A 19,400-nucleotide genomic window follows, 5' to 3' on the forward strand; every position below is an offset into this window, starting at 1 on the left:
TTGAACTCCTTAAGCTTGTGTGTGTCAGGTTAAGGATACAGCTGTGTGCACGCTCGCTCAGTCATGTCTGACTCTTTGCGACCCCATGGACTACAGCCCGCCATGCTCCTCTGTCCATAGCATTTCCCAGGCAAGAATACTGGAGTGGGTTGCCATTTCCTTTTCCAGGGGATCATCCCCACCCAAGGATCGAACCCAAGTCTCCTGTGTCTCTTGCATTGGCCAGCAGATCCTTTACCACTGAGGCACCAAGGATACAGCTTGCTGCTGCTGCTGCTAAGTCACTTCAGTTGTGTCCGACTCTGTGCGACCCCATAGACAACAGCCCACCAGGCTCTGCCGTCCTTGGAATTCTCCAGGCAAGAACACTGGAGTGGGTTGCCATTTCCTTCTCCACTGCATGAAAGTGAAAAGTGAAAGTGAAGTTGCTCAGTCGCGACCAACTCGTGGGGACCCCATGGACTGTAGCCCACCAGGCTCCTCCATCCATGGGATTTTCCAGGCAAGAGTACTGGAGTGGCTTGCCATTGCGTTCTCCAAGGATACAGCTTAGGGTGACATTATCTTTCCACCTCTCTTGGCTGCCTTCCATTGCCTTAACTGGATACAGGGAGACCTTGGGTCAGTCATGTAAACTCCCTGAGCCTCAGTTTCCTCATCAGAAAAATGGGAGAGATTATAATCTGTACTTAGCAGGAGTATTGGGAGATGCCCTTTGTGAAAGAGTGGGATAGGCTATAAGGCACCTGTGAACATACAGCCCCTGGAAGGACTTTTGAAAACAATCGAACTGTCCCGCTAGATACTGTTTTTCAATGCTTTTCCTATTCATATGGGGTGGGATTTGTCCCACTCTGCCTCCATCAGGACCCTCAGATGTAACTTCATCCACCAGCACCAGGCCAGGTGAGCCCACATTTCAGACCCAGGGCAGTGAGACTCCTACAGCACTCACTCCGGACACACGAGGCCCCTCCTCTCTTCTGCACCCCTCAGCCTCCCACCCAGGATCAAGCGGGCCCACCCACCCAGCCAGCCTGCCTTCTCCCATGCCCCAGCGTGCGCGCGCAGCGGGGCACCCACCAGGCGGCCCCCCGCACAACAGCTCGTGCGGACGCCGCAGAACCCCCGGTCCCAGCGCGGCCGGGCGGGTCTGGCTCCCCGCCGGCCCCCGGGGCCCAGCAGGTAGCGGAGCAGGGAGGTGGGGGTGGGGGCGCGGGAGCGCCGGCGGGGCGGGGCCTGCGGGGTGGGGGCGGGGGCCTGGCGGCCAGGCCGGGCCGCGGAGCTATAGGGGACAGAGCGCGCGAGGCGCGTGGAGCCAGCGGCAGCCGCAGCCTTAGCCGGAGCCGGAGCCAGCGCCGGCGCCGCCATGCCCCTGGCCTTCTGCGGCAGCGAGAACCACTCGGCCGCCTACCGGGTGGACCAGGGCGTCCTCAACAACGGTTGCTTCGTGGACGCGCTCAACGTGGTGCCGCACGTCTTCCTGCTCTTCATCACCTTCCCCATCCTGTTCATCGGTGAGCGCTCTGGGCGAGCGGCTGAGGAGGGGAGGGTGGAGGCCGGGAGGGAGGAGGAGGCGCTGCGTCCTGCCGCTCTCCGTGTCCCCTTGCGGGCGGGCGGTCGCCGCTCGCCTCCCTCCGGGGTTCCCCTGCTCTGTATGAAGCCCCTCGGTCCCTGCGCTCGCATACCCGCGCAGCCCTCACTACTGGGATGTCCCTGAAACCGCGCCAACCACAACGGACGCTCCTGACCCAGGGGACCCCCAAGTTTTGCCACCGTAGGGCTAGAGCCGGAATGGAGAAAGGGGAAGGCAGGAGGTCTCTTTCCGTGCTGGAAAGGTCTGGAGGGGGTCGGGCTGTACTCTGAGAGGCGCTGTGTAGGGAGCCGGGTCACCCCTCCCCCAGGGCACCCTCCTCGTCAGCCGCCAATGGGGCCAGGGAGGAGAGCAGCCTGCGCCTCGGAGGCTGGGATGGAGGCCCTGCGAGCCCTCGGGCTGAGCCGAACAGTGATGGTCAGCAGCCTCCGGAGATCCTGGGATCCCACTCGCCCTGAGCGAGAAGAGGCTCCGCTTCCCCAGCCAACCCCATCCGGGCGCGCGTGTACCTAGAGTGCAACTTCTCAGGCTCCGTGCAGAGCCCATCCGACTTAGCAGCGACCCCGGAGGACCCCAGCGCCCTGTTTGAAAACCCTCTGCAGAGCTGGGCGGAACCGCCCGGGAGGTTTTCAGTGCCTCTTTCCTGGGGTCCCCTGAATGTATTTCCCAAGCTGGCTAGCTCTGTCAACTTACTCTGTCAACCCTGCTTCCCCCCAAACCTATTAATTCCCTCTAATTAAGAAAAAAAGCAAATCTTAACATTCATACACAGCTTTGGGGAAGAAAGGAATAATTGTCACAGAATTAAAAAGAGAAGGATGCTGCAGAAGCAAAAAGTTGTTAGTTACTGACAAAGACAATTAGAAATAGGAAGGAAGCTATGCTCACAGATACATCAAAAATTGTACCAGCATTTACACTGTTACTCTCAACCAGATGGATTATTTATGCTGTAGTTTGTCACATGAAAAGCCAGATATAAAATGGGTACCTACACATGTGGGCCTCCATGGGTCTGGGCTTCATGCAAAGACATTTAGTTCAAGTGAACAGACTGAGACATTGTCCTGGGTACACTCCTCATCCCCACCGCGGGCCCCGTGCCTAAGCACCTTCCTGGGGTTCATGAAACCTCCTCCAGGTGAGCCAGGCTTCCCACCTCTTCCTGTGTCTCCTTGCAGGATGGGGCAGTCAGAGTTCCAAGGTGCACATTCACCACAGCACATGGCTCCACTTCCCTGGGCACAACCTGCGCTGGATCCTGACCTTCATGCTGCTCTTCGTCCTGGTGTGTGAGATCGCAGAGGGCATCCTGTCTGATGGGTGAGTGACTCTCAGAGGACCGAAGTAAGCGGGTCTCTTCCAGGGTGCCTCCCGAAAGGCCCAAGGAGACCCCAGCTCACCTGCATTCCATGAGCCGATACGGTTTTATTTGCTAATAAATTCAGCAACCGTTTACTTAACATACATGTGCTGGGCTCTCTGTGCCAGGCACTGGACACTGAGAATCATGCCCTACCTAGATCTGCACACCAAGACCCAGTGAAATAATCCTAGAATTTATTAGAGTACCATAGCTCCTGTGGATATACTCAGCCTCTCCCACAGACTGCTGGAGTTAACCTTCTCAGGGCAAAAATCACTCTTGCTTGAGATCTTTCCTTGGCTCCCAGTTGTTTTCAAGGTCCCAAGTGCTTAGACTGACATCCAGGTTCTTCACAGTTGGTCCTCCCTGTCTCAAGCCTCATTCCCAAAGGCCTTCTCCCCATGCCCACCTTTCCCAGGGCCTCACAGCATACTCTCCACACCTCTGCCACTGCACAGGTCATACTCTATGTTCTCATCTATATCTATTTGCAAACTCTTTCTCCCTAAGCCAGAAAGGCCTCAGAGTTGGAAGCTGCATTTTACTCATCTTTGTATTCACCATGCAAGGCACATGAGAAAGTTCCATAGACTCTTAGTGACTCCTTAAGAGAATAAATGAAATAATCTTGCAAGTAAGTACTCTGGGAGGATAAAGGAAGGCAGATTGAGCAAGCTTCATGGTTGAGGGGACTTCTGAGCCAAATCTGGAAGGATGACTAGGGTTTTGAGGAGCAGAGGAGTTCCAGAGAGGGTGGGAGCAGTGAGGCAGTGCAGCGGGGCTAGTGTGAAACACACCAGAGCTGTGAAGGCTGAGACTTGGACACTGAGGGCATCTCCAGGAAGGTTTCCAACGCCAGGCTGAGTGTTTGAGTTGAATTTTGCAGGCAGTTTAGAAGCGATGTAATCAGCATAGCACTTGGAAGTGAGAACTTGAGGGCAGGGTGGCAGCAGTGAGTAGCTGGAGGTAAACAGCACCTAGGAGGTGACTGCGGTAGTCTAGGTGAGAGATGACTGCAGCCGAAAGTGGTGTGTCAGCAGTTGGGGGTGCAGACAAGGCGGAGGTGAGCAGCCATCGCATTAAAGAAGAATGACTCCCTTTTGGGTGAAGCAGTGATGGAAGGTGGTGGGCATTTGGCTTAAATAGGTGAGGTACAACCCTTCTGAGCGGGGGTTAGACTATGCCCAGATTCCATTCCTGCCAGCCCTGGCTCCTGCAGGTGGACAGCACGGGGAGGGGATCCCCACCCCCATCGATAGACATACTCCCTCACCCTCTGTTCCCACTGCATCCTGGCTTCAGAGATAATCTCTGTGTTAACTGCTTGCCTTGGGCTTCCTCCAAAGCCCAAGGGATAAGCAGGACAAGAATGCATACTGCCACATAACTAGCAGGTGAAAAGTCTGCCTCCTGCCTTCTATCCCAGCACCCTTTCCAAAGCGGCGCAAATGCCAGAGAGGGGAGGGCTGCCTTGTGAGCCCTGGGGCCAGAAGATACTCACTGGGCTGTAATGAACAAAACAATGGAGAAGAAACCATCATTTCTGTAGAGAAGGTAGACCTTGGTCTTCACCAGCATTTCTGCTATGCTGTGTATCAGCTGTGGGACTTTGGACAAGTCACCCAGCCTTCCTGGGCCTCACTTTCTCTACCTGTGAAATGAGCTTCATAATCCTTGCCTGACCTGCTTCATAGGAGAGTCCAGGATGATATTAGAGCATGGAGAGGATGCAGAGTGCAGAGTGGCAGAGCTCTGGGCAGATAGCACACTCCCAGGATGTGGGAGACTGGAAAGAATCAGACTGGGGACTCCTTACTGCTGGCTGTTCAACAGACCCCTCTGTGTGGGCAGCACCTGTATCCCAAACCTCTCTACGCTCAGTGCAAATCACCGTCAGCTCCCCAGAGGGTGGGTCAGCTCCTCAGTTGGGCACTTGTCACCTGGTGTCTGCTGGTTTCCATCTGTAGCCTACACCCTTGGGCAGGCAAGCATGAAAGAGGGACATGGGAGGGGAATCAGACTGGAGGAGAAGCCACAGTCCCTGCCTTCTAACACCCCCAATCCACCCACCCTGGGTTTACAGACTTGCTGGGAAGTCTACAGGGCAGATAAGAGAAGGGGTGTTAAAGCAGTGGTTTTCAAGTATAAGCCTCATTTGGGCTTCCAGGTGGTGGTAGTGGTAAATAACCTGCCTGCTAGTGCAGGAGACACAGGAAACATGGGTTCCATCCCTGGGTAGGGAAGGTCCTTGAAGGAGGGCATGGCAACCCATTCCAGTATGCTTGCCTAGAAAATCTCACGGACAGAGAAGCCTGGCAGACCACAGTCCCATGGGGACACAAAGAGCCAGACACGAATGAAGTGACTTAGCACATATGCAAGCCTCTTATAGTGATTAATTCAACCAGTCCATTCTAAAGGAGATCAGTCCTGGGTGTTCTTTGGAAGGACTGATGCTAAAGCTCAAACTCCAATACTTTGGCCACCTCATGCGAAGAGTTGACTCATTGGAAAAGACTCTGATGCTGGGAGGGATTGAGGGCAGGAGAAGGGGACGACAGAGGATGAGATGGCTGGATGGCATCACTGACTCGATGGACATGAGTTTGAGTTAACTCTGGGAGTTGGTGATGGACAGGGAGGCCTGGCGTGCTGCGATTCATGGGGTCGCAGAGTCGGACGCGACTGAGCGACTGAACTGAACTGAAGGTATAGGGCTAATCTATAGGGCTTCTTGTCTTCCTTTAAGGATTATTTCTCTGTGGTGCTCTGAATTTAGAACAACCAAAGGTTTTTAGGTTATTTATAAAAATGTTTTCTTAACATAGAATGTTTTCCCAGACCAGCATAAACTGGAAAAAGCCCTGTAGAAACTTTTACCTAATTTGTTACCTAAGTCAGTATGTATTATTTAATAAAGCAGCCGAAAATCTGTTCAAGTCATGTCATAAAATACTTATTTCAATTGTGGTTATTCATTGTCATTTTATAAAATATTTATTATTTCTACCTTCTACTGCAAACAGAAGACTGTATTTAAACTTATGAAATAACATTTTAGATGTCACTTAAAATCTATGCAAGAGTACAGAGTTTTTCAAAATTCTTTTTAAAAAATGTTCTATGTATTTCTTTTAAAAATATTTATTTGTTATTTATTTGTCTGTGCCGGGTCTTAGTTGCGGCATGGGGGCTCTAGTTCCCTGACCAGGGATCGAGCCCAGGCTCCCTGCACTGGGAGTGTAGTGTTTAGCCACTGAACTGCCAAGGAAGTCACTTCAAAATTATTTCAAGGAGTACAGAGGCAAGAGTTTTGAAGGCCCCCTGGGCAGGGTGTTGGCTGTTCCCAGTGTCCCCACTAGTGACTGCCTTGCACCTCTTATAACAGTGTGAAGACCTTGTGCTGAGACTATCCACTAATCAAGGCTTGAAGAATATCAACATTTACAGTCTCATTTACCAAGAAATCCGGAGGCCACCTTTTTTAGTTGGTGTGGTGGCTTAGTGATGGCATCAGGACCCCAGCTTCTCTGCATTCTGGTTTCAGGCTAGAAGCTTTGCAGCTGTGACTGCCAAGGCCAGCTTCCCTCTGCCAGATTCTGTAAGCGTGAAACCAGGGAGAGAAGACCATGAATTTCAAAGCCTGAACACCAAACCCTCATAGCATCTCCGTGAATGCCTGGGCCCCTTATTTAATAGATGTGTTTGGGGTACTGCCAAGCAGAGCTGCCAACATATAGCTGCCGTGCATGTGTTCTGGAGGCCGCACTGCATGCTGCACCCTAAACACAAGGCCTGGGCTACTCGGTTGGGGAATGGCGCAGCTCACCCACATCTCCTCTCTCCTTCTCTCTTACCCTCCTCTCAGGGTGACCGAGTCCCGCCATCTCCACCTGTACATGCCGGCCGGGATGGCGTTCATGGCTGCTGTCACCTCTGTGGTCTACTATCACAACATTGAGACCTCCAACTTCCCCAAGCTGCTGATCGGTAGGGAAGCGGGAGGGGTGAGAGGGGGAGGGAATAGGGACTTCCATTTGTTCCTGTGCCAGGCGCTGTTCTAGGCGCTAGAGGTTCAGAAGTGGAGAAAAATCCCTGCCATTGTGGAGCCTCCAGTCTGGTGGAGGAGACCTACAAAGACAGTAGACAAATAAGTAGTGATGATGCTAAGAAGAACACAAAGTATGGTAAGGGGCAGAGAGGAAAGGCCGTGTTGCTGTCTGTATAGGATGCTTGGAGGAGGCCTCTGGTAAGAGTGGGCACGCAGACTTGGGGGGGGGGTAGATGTTGCATGCAAATGGCATAGCAAGTTCAAAGCCCTTCTGATAGGAACACACTTGGCAAAGAAGCTGGTATGGGCCAAGGCAAATGTGGGAGAATGGTTGAAGGTTAGGTCGGGGGCCAGGAGATGAACAGAAGACTCCAGGCTCTGGGCCTGGGCACCTGTGTGAGCAGTGTATTAGTGACCACCGTGGCAAAGGAGCAGGAGTTGGGGTGTTTAAGCCACACTGAGTTGAAACAGCCAGCTCAAGTATCAAGCAGGCAGATAAACAAGTTGGGCACTCAGGGGAGGTCTGGGGCAGTCATGGCTTTGTAGGTCGCATGTAAAACTTGAGCCCAGATGCGGTAACCTTTAGAAAAGAGAAGGGCCCCAGGACCAGAGCCTGCGGTTTGCCAACGCTTGGGAGTGCCCGCTTAGACCTTCTGACACCATGTGGCTGGGGTCCCAGGCAGAAACAACAGTGATGATTGTTGACCTTTATTGAGACTGTATTGTGTGCCAAGCTCAATGCTAAGCTTCCTCCATGCATCATCTCACTTAACCCCCACACTCTCCCTCTTGTACTGTTGCTATTCCTATTTTACAGACGTGAACACTGAACTGAGAGAGGTTACACATAATGACAGCGAACACTCATTTAGCACCTTCTATGTGTCAGGCACAATCCTAAGCATTTTACATGTATTAACTCCATTTAATCCTTACAACAAATCTGTGAGGGAGGTACCATTATTACCCTTTTGCAGATCAGGAGACCAAGGCTCAGAAGTTAAGTGGTTTGCACTAGTCTCCCCAGCTAGTCAAGGGGTAAAGCCTGGTTTAGAACCCAGGAGTCTGGGACCCAAGCAGACTCTTAAAAAGAATGAAGCTGTGTGTCTAAGAGTCCTCAGACTACGTTGGACCCGAGGTATAAATCCACAGATCTTCCTCTGTGTGGGGCTCAGTCTGCATGTCTAAGGCCGGGCTGTACATCTTACTGTTAAGCTGTGGTCAGACTGTGTGTCATTAAGTCAGACCATGATTTTTAGAAGTCACAGCATTAATTGACATCTGGAGTCTGGAACTCTCTATGCTAAGCCAGAGACAGCCTGGTGTCATGAATGGGAAGGGGGTGCTTCCCAAGCTAGCCTCAGGTCTACCTTTCTGGTAAGGTGGGAGCTGCACTCCATCAGGATCGTGCAAGAGATGTCCTCACCCCAGGGGCCCCCATATGAGTGTTGTTGGGGGACTGAGGGGCAGCAGGTGGAGAGAGGTTAAATACAGGCTTCAGAGAGCCTCCCGCACCAGTGTCTGAAGCAGCTTCTCATGCACAGAGACCCCTCCTTAATCGCCAGGCCCGGCTGACCAGTGCCTCTGGAAACACCCTATCTGGGCATCTGGCAAGTTCATTTTGTCATTCTCCAGAAAGCATATAATATTCTCTCCCTAAAGCACAAATTGGGCTTCCCCTGGCTCGGCAGTAATGAATCTGCTTGCCAATGCAGGAGACACAGTTTCAATCCCTGGGTTGGGAAGATCCCCCAGAGAAGGCACTGGCAACCCACTCCAGAATTCTTGCCTGGGAAATTCCATGGACAGAGGGGCCTGGCAGGCTACAGTCCACGAAGTCGAAAGAGTCGAATATGACTTAGTGTCTCAACAACAATGAAGCCCAAATTACCACCTTTGGACAGACCAGTCCTTCTCCAAGAAACAAGGACTAATTCCCTCCATTCCCCTTAGGTAGAGTCTTGCTCTCCGTGGAGCCAGAAGTTCTAGAACAGGGGAAAGTGAAGAGGATGCACCCCATGGGCTGCAGGGCAGTGAGTACTAGAGAAAGAACTGTCCTTCTGTGGAGGCTATGGTCTGGTCATAGGTCTGGAGTCCTGCAGAAAGGTGAACCGTGTCCCGAGAAGTAACCTTGTTCGTGGACCTGGGTGAGATCAGGAGGTGTTCTATGAGAACGTCATGTTTGAGTTGAAAACGGAAGATAGGTAGGAACTAGTTAGGGAAAGGGACAGGGAAATGCTTCAGACAGAAGGACTGGCATGTGCAAAGGCCCAGAGGCAGAAGAAAGAAAGCACATTAGGAAATCTGGGGTGGGGGAGGGAAGGAGTACTAGAGGGCAGAGGGCAGAAGGGAGCTGAACTGGAAGGCTAGAGTGGCAGGTGGGGCAGGACCTTGAAGGCCACCCCACAGGCGTTGGTCTTTATCCCAAGGACAATGGGAAGCCATTGAGGATATGTAACATAAAACTTAGTTTAATCACTTTTCAACGCATTCTTCAGTGGCATTCAATACATTCACCTTGTTGGGTAACTGTCACCACCATCCGTCTCCAAAACTCTTTCATTTTCCCATTAAACAATAACTGTATGTGTTAAACAATAACTACCCTCAACCCTTCAAAGCTGGCATTCTACTTTCTATCTCTGTGAATCTGACTACTTTCGGCTCCTCATTTAAGTTAAATCATACACTATTTTGTCCATTTGTGACTGGTTCATTTAACTTTGTTTTATATTCTCAAGATTCACCCATTTGTAGCACGTGTTAGAAAGTTCTTCCTTTTTAAGGCTGAATGACATTCCATTGTGTGTGTGTCTGTGTGTGTGTGTGTATGTGTGTGTGTGTATATATATTCCATTGTGTTATACACATCCTGTTGTATATCTATATATATTATATATATATACACCATATTTTGTTTTACACTCATCCATCAATAAGCAGTTGGATTGCTTCCACCTTTTGGCTACTACAAATTATGCTGTTATGAGAATGGGTGCGTTGAGGTCATATTTCGTTAAATATATTGGTCTACAGAGGGCGAGAGGGGAAGTGGGGAAACCCTGAGAAAGCTCTAAAGGTAATCCAGGGGAGACATGATCGTGGCAACCCAGGTGGACAGAAGTGGATGGATTCAAGATAATTAGGAAGTAAAATAGAGTTTGGTAATAGGTAGGATGTGGGGGTGAGGGAGCGGAGAGAGAGGGAAAAAGCGGAGGTGATGAGAATTCAGAGGGGTTTTTCAATTATTTTATTTTTTTAACTTTTTATTTTCTATAGGAGTATAGCTGCTTAACAATGTTGGGGTAGGTTCAGGGGAATTCAGAGTTTAAAGCTCAGCAGCAGCCCCCGTGCTGTTCTTTCCCCTCTCCTGTTCCCTCAGACAAGCCCTAAGCTTTCACCGAGCACTGCTGTGTCTGGCCACAGGCTGAGAGCTCAGCACTGTAGGGTAGGGTTGTTGGCTTAGTCCTGGGTCCACCACTAACTCCTTGTGTGACCTTGGACAAGACGCTCAGGCTCTCTGAACCTCAGTCTCCCCATCTGGACAGGAATAGTAAGTCCCTGGCTAAGTCCTAGGGTTCTTATAAAGATCAAATCAGATCATGTCTGTTAAGCATTAGAGGCTGGACCAACCTGAGACGTATTTACAAGTCTGGTCCCAGTAGGAAACCCTCACGAAGGCCTCCAGAGCTTCTGGTGCCTGGGATAGAGTCTGTTGGGAGAGTGTATGTGTGGAGGCAGGGGTATGGCCTCCAGCTAGGGGATTCCTTGTGACCTGGAGACCAGACTCAGCTGAGAGACACCATCCAGACTTGAGGGCTGGGACCAGAAGCAGACACTCCTGCCCGCTATCCTGATGCTCTCACTCAGGGACCTGAGATAGGTGGCATTCGCCCCTCCCCAATTCAGTGTCTCAACCTAGTTCCCAGCCCAGAGCCAGGCTGAGACAGATCTCAGCTTTTGTCCCCAAGAGCCCACCCAGGGAGGAAAGGCAGGGTGATGGTCTTCTTCCCTCTCTGTGATTCCTCTAGAGAAGAGCTCTAGGCATTTAGGCTGACCTTATAACATATATAAGATCCCATATGTCATATATTGTAAACCATATGACTCTAGGGAGTGAGGGGGAAGGCCTGCCTGTGCCAAAGCACTCCCTAAAGGGGGACTTAATCACTGCTCTCTTTTGTCGTCACCAGTAAGCCAAAACTGTCTGGTTTATTGGTGGATTTGAATGAGGTAGATAGGAATTTAGAGGATAGACTCTACCAATGACTTCTGGTCATTTACGGTCTCAGGTCTTAAATCTGGATATAATAAATACATTAACACCTGATACCCAAAGAGTACCCAGTGTGTGCCAGGCTCATTTTGCTAAATGCTTCCCATACATTGCTCACAACAACCTTTGAGGTAGTAATATTATTATTCCCATTTATTGATGAGGAAACTGAAGCCTAGGTGGGTTAAATGACTTTCCCAGGATCATGTAGCTATTAAGTCACAGAATCTGAGCCCAAGCGTATCTGGCTGCAGGCCCAGCTCTAACCACAATACGCACTGCCTCCCAGGACTGTGACTCACTGTTTTGTATCCCCCACTCCCCAGGCTCCCTGAAGAGCATCACTGTGCTACAGTGGGCTCTGGGCGAGGGAGGCCATAGACCTAGGGCTTCACCTTCCCTCTGTCATTAGCTTGCAGTGAGCTTGGGCAGGTCCCCTCCTCTCTCTGGGCCTCAGCTTCCTCATCTGTAAAATTAAAGGACTAGATTGAAGGACTTTTAGGATATTCCCAGACTGGGGATTCCACAAGGAAGCCATTATATGGTGGAGCCTACTTGTGTTAGGCGTTAAGCTAGCCCAGTTATGCCACGTAATGGCTGTGTGACCTTGGATCAGTCACTAAACCTTTCTAATTCCTTTATCTGTTTAATCGAGGGTGATGGCAGGACTTTGCTCACGAGGCTTCTGTGAGAAATAAATGAGATATGTATGTTTAAAGTGCTTATTTGACACGGTGCCTATAACTTAGCTAAATTCAAGAAATAATTTCACCATTTTTCTTCTTATTTATTATAAAGGAAAATTTGGCTGACCACCTTGACTTGCAGGATTACTATTATTTCTGAACATGCCTGTCATGAATGTTTTAATGTATGCACATTGCTTCTCTGGTAGCTCAGACAGTAAAGAATTTACCTGCAATGCCAGAGACCCAGGTTCAGTCCCTGGGTGAGGATGATCCCCTGGAGAAGGGCATGGCAACCCGCTCCAGTATTCTTGCCTGGAGAATTCCATGGACAGAGGAGCCTGGTGGGCCACAGTCCATAGGGTTTCAAAGAGTCAGACATGAATGAATGACTAACACCTTCACTTTCACTGTCTCAAAATTATATGCTCTTATATTCACACACACAGACATCTCTCACACTGAGTGTGCTTGGCCACAGGCACACCTCCTCCCTGACACACTTTTCTGTCCTCTTGCACACACTTGCGCAGGCATGAGTCCACACACATCCACATACATGCACACACACCCTCCGTGCTCTCTCGCCTCTCCCTGGCAGCCCTGCTAGTCTACTGGACCCTGGCCTTCATCACCAAGACCATCAAGTTTGTCAAGTTCTACGACCACGCCATCGGCTTCTCGCAGCTGCGCTTCTGCCTCACGGGGCTGCTGGTGATCCTCTACGGGATGCTGCTCCTCGTGGAGATCAACGTCATCAGGGTGAGGGTAAGCAGGCCCCCCGGGCTGCCACCCGCCTTTGGACACACCTGCGCCAGGGCAGGGCTGCTGACCAGGGTCCTGCCCCTGGATGTGGGCCACCACCCTGCTTCTTAGCCACGTCCTAGAAGGAGTCAGCTTCTTTTACCTGTCCTCAGAAGGAGAGTTGAGGCCAGTGAGGGATGTTTCAGGAGGAGCCTTCCATCCAGCCCAGCAGCCCTCTACCCCAGGCTCCCAGGGGGAAAGGAGGTGACAGCCAAGGCTAAAGGACTCTGGGTTTAATAGGGAGGAAATAAAACTTCAGGTTCTGACTTCTCTGAGTTTGATTTCTTTTTTCTTTTTGAGGTGGGGGGGCTTGTTTTATTTTAATGTATTCATATAATTACACATGAATTAGTAAATGTGTTAAGTGTGGCTGCATACATATCTTTTGAGTTTTGTTTTTTTTTTAATCATTTCTGCTTGCCCCCTTTCCCTCTCTGAGATTCTTACCTTCCCCTCCCTCAACCTGTCCCTCCCCAGGTAACCCATATCAACATTCAAGCATGTATCCTTTCATTCTTTTTACTAACATATTGTGCTACATACTTGCATTTGTTAAGGATATCTCCTTAACATAAATAGGTATTGTTTCTTTCAATGTTTGTTTTATAAAAATGGGATCATATTATATGTAGTTTTTTACATCTTGCTTTTCTCATCTATCGGATATCTCTTAGGATTCCTTCCAAGTCTAGTATGGTTAATTTAGTTTTCTTAATGGCTGCATAATATTCCATTGTGTAACTGAGCCATTACCCTATTGATAAGCATTCACTTTGTTGCCAGATTTTTGCCATCACAAATAATGGCATATTAAACATACTTGTATCTATGTAAAGCTGCTTCTGTTTCTATGGGAGGGAATCCAAGGAGCAGAGTTGCTGGCTCAAAGGGCCTGTGTATTTGAAATTTTAATTGATGTTACAGATTGCCTTTCAGAAATGCTGTAATCTACCAGCAATGAATTAGAAAGCCCTTTGCTTTCCTCCAACCAGCCATTTCTAATTTGGGCCAGTCTGATGAGTGTGAAGTGCTACTTTAATTTGCATTTCTCTGCCTCCTCTGCTTTTAGTTGGTGATTTGCAGGGTATACGGGCTTTCATATTCTCTGCCTCCACTGACCCTCACAGCATTGCTGCGATGCAAGTAAAATCCCCGTTTAAGATGAGACATTTTAGATGAGGTTTGTCCAAAGATACCGTGCTAGTTAGTGGAGGGGACAGAATTTGAACCCAGGTCTGCATGGCTCCACATTCTGCAAACCCTATATGAACATGGTGGTTTCTTCAGATTTGTAGGAGAGAGAAGATGGCATATGGGAGACTCCTGCTCTTGCCCAACCCAACCCAGCCCAGGGGATTCAAAGTAGGACCTCAATGAATATTTACGAGTCAGGAGGCCCTGGCACTGGTGGTCAAGAGGAGTTGGGGGCGTCTTTTTCCTGGGAAGAGGCAAATGATGGCCCGACCTGTTAGAAGTCAAGGGTGGGACGACACAACCCCAGGTCTCTGCTGGGACAAAGTAGAGGTGATGAGAAGTTGCACTTACCCTTCCCTGGTGTCCGTGTGCCCACAGAGGTACATCTTGTTCAAGACGCCAAGGGAGGTGAAGCCCCCAGAGGACCTGCAGGACCTGGGGGTGCGCTTCCTGCAGCCCTTTGTGAACCTGCTGTCCAAAGGCACCTACTGGTGGATGAACGCCTTCATCAAGACTGCCCACAAGAAGCCCATCGATCTCCGAGCCATTGGGAAGCTGCCCATCGCCATGCGGGCCCTCACCAACTACCAGCGGCTCTGTGAGGCCTTTGATGCCCAGGCGGTCAGTGGGGGCATAATCACACTGTCCGTTCCCTGCCCTCTGGTTTAGCATCACAGACAGGGAGCTCAGAAAGCATCAGGTCAAACCCCTGATGGGACAGTGAGGAAACTGAGTCCCGTGAGGGAAAGAGGCTTGCCCTAAGTCACACAGTGAACCAGGGAGAAGTCCAAGATCAAAGACCCATAAGACAGTCACAGCTGGAATGGTCCTCACGTTTTAGATCACCTAGCCTAACACTTTCATTGTCCATGTGGGGAAACTGAGGCTCTACAGGGAGGTAACCCTACTGGTTACTGATTTCCCATGTCTTGTGGTCTTTCTTTTGGAGCTCAGTGACTGTACAGGTGGGGATTGTCACCCATTTGGAGAGTAAGGGCATTAGTGGCCTAATCCTTGCAGTAACTCTATGAGTTAGGCCAGAAGGCATCTCATCTCCTCAAACCACTGATGAGGAAACTGAGGCCCTGAGAAAGGCCATGACCTCCCCAGAGCTAGCCTACCTCTGGCAGGTGGCAGAGCTGGTCACCTGACTCCCAATCCAGTGCTCGTTCACTGCCTCTGCCCTAGCAGAGGAAAACACCAAGACAGACACAGTGGCATTGGACTGACATATGCCATGCCCTTGTTATAGCACTATGCTCACCACGCAGTCCCTGCCCAGCCATGTGACCTTGATCCATCACCTGGCCTCAGTTTCCCTATCTGGACCACGTTAGGTGTCTATTTGGACCCACACAACCATGCACTTGGTGGCTCCATAATTTCTTCTCTGAGCCCACCTTTTTGCAGCAGACGTGGCCACTGGGTTTCTCTAGGCAGCAGGAGCCAGGGGTTCCCTGGAAGGCTGGGCCCTGCTGTGAATGGGCCCTCAGCCACTCTGACTCTGTCTCTCTGGGCAGCGGAAGGACACGCAAAGCACACAAGGTGCCCGGGCCATCTGGCAGGCTCTCTGCTGTGCCTTCGGGAGGCGCCTGGTCCTCAGCAGCACGTTCCGCATCTTGGCTGACCTGCTGGGCTTCGCTGGGCCACTGTGCATCTTTGGAATCGTGGACCACCTTGGGAAGGAGAATGGCGTCTTCCAGCCCAAGGTAGGCCCCCAGGGGGAAAGCAGGGCGTCCTCGGCAAGCTTTTCACTCACTAGTGAGAACAGGCAAGAGGTTGATGTGTGTGAGAGTGGCTGCACCGGGCAGTTCCTCACCATGCAGAGCGCTTAGCAATATCTGTCTCTAGGAGATGTCTGCACCTGGTCAGCAGAAATGCTAGAAGGCAAGCTTGTGCCCCTAAAGAATTTATGGTGCCCTACGCTTTTGACTTAGCAACGAAACAGCAGCATACCGTAATCACCATAATACTTCTCTCGGTTATGTCATCATTCAGAAAGTTGCAGGAGGTGTCTAAGCTTTTATTTATTAGTTTTTAATTCATGCTATCTTAACAGACTCTCGATAACTTTTACGGATCTCTCTTCTTCAGTTTTGTATGCTCATAGCACTTGAGGCTCTGCAGGGCTACTTTGGTGGCTGCTGTTGTGGGGAGGAGAGTGGGAAGCCTCCATCTGTGGGGCTTTTTCTCCCTCCACTCCAAATTTTGTTAAAAGCTGCCCCAGTTTTATTAACATGTTAGAACTTCCCATTAAAATTTCTTTTTTAAAAAAGAATCCCGTGTCTTAAAAGTAATTGAAACCCATTGGACTAGATGGTACCCAATGGCCTTTCCGGCTCTAAAGATGCTACAAACTGAAATTTGTCGGACGACAGAGACAGGAAATCTTTCTGGGGTTTGTTTTCCTTCCTGGGGGCAGTACCATTCACTCTGGGGGTGAGGGTGGAGTACCTGATTCTTTCGTCTGTTTCTTTGCGGCTGCTTAGGTTTGTTGTTGTTCTTCAGTCGCTCAGTCACGTCCGACTCTCTGGGACCCCCGCAGACTGCAGCACACTCGTACTTCCCTGTCCCTCACCGTCTCCCAGAGTCTGCTCAAACTCATGTCCATTGAGTCGATGATGCCAGGTTTACACGGCCACAAAATGGAAAACTTTTCACCTCTAATAAGATTCAGAGTCTTATTTCCCTAGCAGGAACATCATTATAACCTTCTAACCACAAATAGACAGTCCAAAAATGATGCAGGTAATTACTGATTAGGGATCTGATTACTAATTTACGACTTCCCCTCGTGTAGTATTATCCATCTCGTGGGTTCCAAAACTGCAGATACCATTTAATTCCCAGGAGGTGCATATGAATCTTTTTCCAGAGACATAATTAATCAGCTGAGCACTTTTGGCCAGGAATATGAGACACTCTAAGTCTGTCTGATTTACTCAGCAAACAATTATTGAGCCATACCATGTGCCAGACCTGGGTAAGACTGTGAGAGTATAGAAACAATGGTTACGATGAGGAAGATTAATAACAACCACTTATTGACTGCTTAATACTTATCCATGTGTTATCTCATTGAATCCCTAAAACAGCCTTTTAGGGTAAGTTTTTTTTTTTTTTTTTTGTAACAGCATTTTGAGATGTAATTGACAAACTATACAACTTATAAGGTAGGTATCTTTAATCCGCATTTTATAGATGAAGAACTTGGGGCTCAAAGAGGTTAAGTAACTTTCCCTAGGGTCTCTCAGCTAGTTAGTGACAGAGTCAGGATTTGAAACCAAGTCTCTTTTACTCCATAGTCTGGGCACTTACAATCATGATGTTAAATTGATTACTATTATCAAGTCTTCATCTCTGGCCTCGAGGAATATGGAACCAAATGGAAGAGAGAGAAATCTAAATGAAACATTTTATGTGTGCTAAGTCACTTCAGTCATATCCAATTCTTTGCGAGCCTATGGACTGTAGACCGCCAGGCTCCTCTGTCCATGGGATTCTCCAGGCCAAGAATACTGGCGTGGGTTGCCATGCCCTCCTGCAGGGGATCTTCCCAGCCCAGGATCTAACCTGTGTCTCTATGTCTCCTGCGCTGGCAGGCAAGTTCTTTACCACTAGTGCCACCCGTGTGTTAAATACTGCTACTTGGAAGTAGATACGAGGAACTGTGGGAAAAGGAGTAATTAACTCAGCCAGTGATCATGACAGCTTCGAGAAGGAGAAGATATTTGAATGGGGCCTTGACAGATGAGTAGGAGTTACCTAGGCTAAGATGGGTAGATTTCTTGTTCATTTAAGGATGTGAGAACTATTAACTTGGAAATAAATTTCATGAAAACTTTACAGTACTTCACAATTTTTTCACTTTTAAAAATGTTTATATAATGCATCAATTTCTTTAAAAAACTAACATGAGAAAGCCTTAAAAAAAAGAAAAGAAAAGATGATTAGGACTCTTTTTGCTTATGTAGACTTCAGTGGCTCTTGAGACCTTCTCTGGCTTTTGAGCTGCTGAACTTTATTTGGCCCCAAAATGGGGGGAAGAGACTGTTTCTTTTGTAAAAAAGGAGTGTCACCTTCAGCTTCAGACTAACCATAAATGAAAAAAAAAGAAAAGAAATGTTACTCAGTCGTGTCTGACTCTTTGTAATCCCATGGATTGTAGCCTGCCAGGCTCCTCTGTCCATGGGATTCTCCAGGCAAGAATACTGGAGTGGGTAGCCATGTCCTTCTCCAGGGGATCTCCCTGACCCAGGGATCAAACCCAGGTCTCCTGCACTGCAGGCAGATTCTTTATATCTGAGCCACCAGGGAAGCCATAGGGGATTCCCAAATACTCCACACTGATAAGCCTGCAGCAGTGTGGAGCCGATTGTTGGCATTAGGGAAAAGTGACACCAGCCAGAGCCCTTATCAGCTTGTCTACATCATCTTCTTCATCCTGTGTTTCTCTAAACTCTTATACCAGTCTCCTAAGAACTCTGGGGCCAGATGTGTCAAAGAAATGGTAAGAGCAACACTTAGAATACTAGTTCATTTGAGTGTTAGCTTTGCATTCTCTTTTCTCTTTGTTTGTACAGAAAGAGAATTGGGATTTGCTGCCCTCTCATTGGAATGCTCTTGTCTCAGTTACTTGTCAGCACATAAATCGCCGAGACAGATGGCCCTGCCTCAGTGGCAGCAGGTCTTATCAAATTTAATATTTGTTCCCAGCAGCCCAAATGCAATCAGCAAATTACAGACATAGAAACGAGAGTTGAAAGTAAATATCGTCTCCAATGTCAGCAACAGAGAGTCCTCAGTCGTGTGGTTGCCTGGGATATGCCTTAATTCTCATGTAGTGGGGGAAAGTGAAGTGAAATTGCTCAGTCGTGTCCAACTCTTTGCGACTCCATGGACTGTAGCCTACCAGGTTCCTCCATCCATGGGATTTTCCAGGCAAGAATACTGGAGTGGGTTGCCATTTCCTTCTTCAGGAGGTCTTCCCAACCCAGGGGTGGAACTCGGGTCTCCCGCATTGTAGGCAGACGCTTTACTGTCTGAGCCACCAGGGAGGGTCTAGTGGGGGAAAGGGGTCATTTATTGAAGTTATTTGGTTCACCACCACCCCCTGCCTCCCAGTGGCTCTCACCCAGAGAGACAGGTGCTATTCTGGTCTTCATGAACACAGAAGGAAGCTCTGTAGCTGTGTTTAACAATCCTCTCCATGAGAAAGCCCTTCTTCCCATTCAACCCGGATCCATCCTGCTGCAGTCGGCGCAGCCGGGCACCCACTGTTTACTCTGTTATCAGAGGCTGCCCTGTCATCTCTTCCCTTGCCAGGATACTCATGGTTGGCAAGAAATCTTGCCGCCCTTGACATCCTCAAGGACAGGCATTTCTTATTTCTTCTTTTATTACTGGAAGTGTCATATGGCCTGCTAGGT

At 49.3% G+C, this 19,400-nt stretch overlaps 1 protein-coding gene across 4 annotated transcripts in view; it reads left to right on the plus strand.

Moving 5' to 3' along the window:
* The first annotated feature begins 1,265 nt into the window (after positions 1-1,265).
* ABCC8 (ATP binding cassette subfamily C member 8) overlaps positions 1,266-19,400 on the plus strand; it is a 79,194-nt gene continuing 61,059 nt past the window's right edge. For 2 of the 4 annotated variants that reach the window (XM_061440666.1, XM_061440667.1), the window contains exons 1-6: positions 1,276-1,517; positions 2,776-2,917; positions 6,829-6,950; positions 12,575-12,741; positions 14,350-14,592; positions 15,492-15,680. In XM_061440666.1, the coding sequence (XP_061296650.1) occupies positions 1,370-1,517; positions 2,776-2,917; positions 6,829-6,950; positions 12,575-12,741; positions 14,350-14,592; positions 15,492-15,680 (1,011 nt within the window). In that variant the 5' untranslated portion in view covers positions 1,276-1,369. Of the gene's footprint in view, positions 1,518-2,775; positions 2,918-6,828; positions 6,951-12,574; positions 12,742-14,349; positions 14,593-15,491; positions 15,681-19,400 lie in introns of those variants that run through there. The other 2 variants (XM_061440669.1, XM_061440668.1) reach the window with 2 other exon arrangements.

The sequence above is a fragment of the Bos javanicus genome, chromosome 15 (assembly GCF_032452875.1).
Source record: "Bos javanicus breed banteng chromosome 15, ARS-OSU_banteng_1.0, whole genome shotgun sequence".
NCBI lineage: Eukaryota > Metazoa > Chordata > Mammalia > Artiodactyla > Bovidae > Bos > Bos javanicus.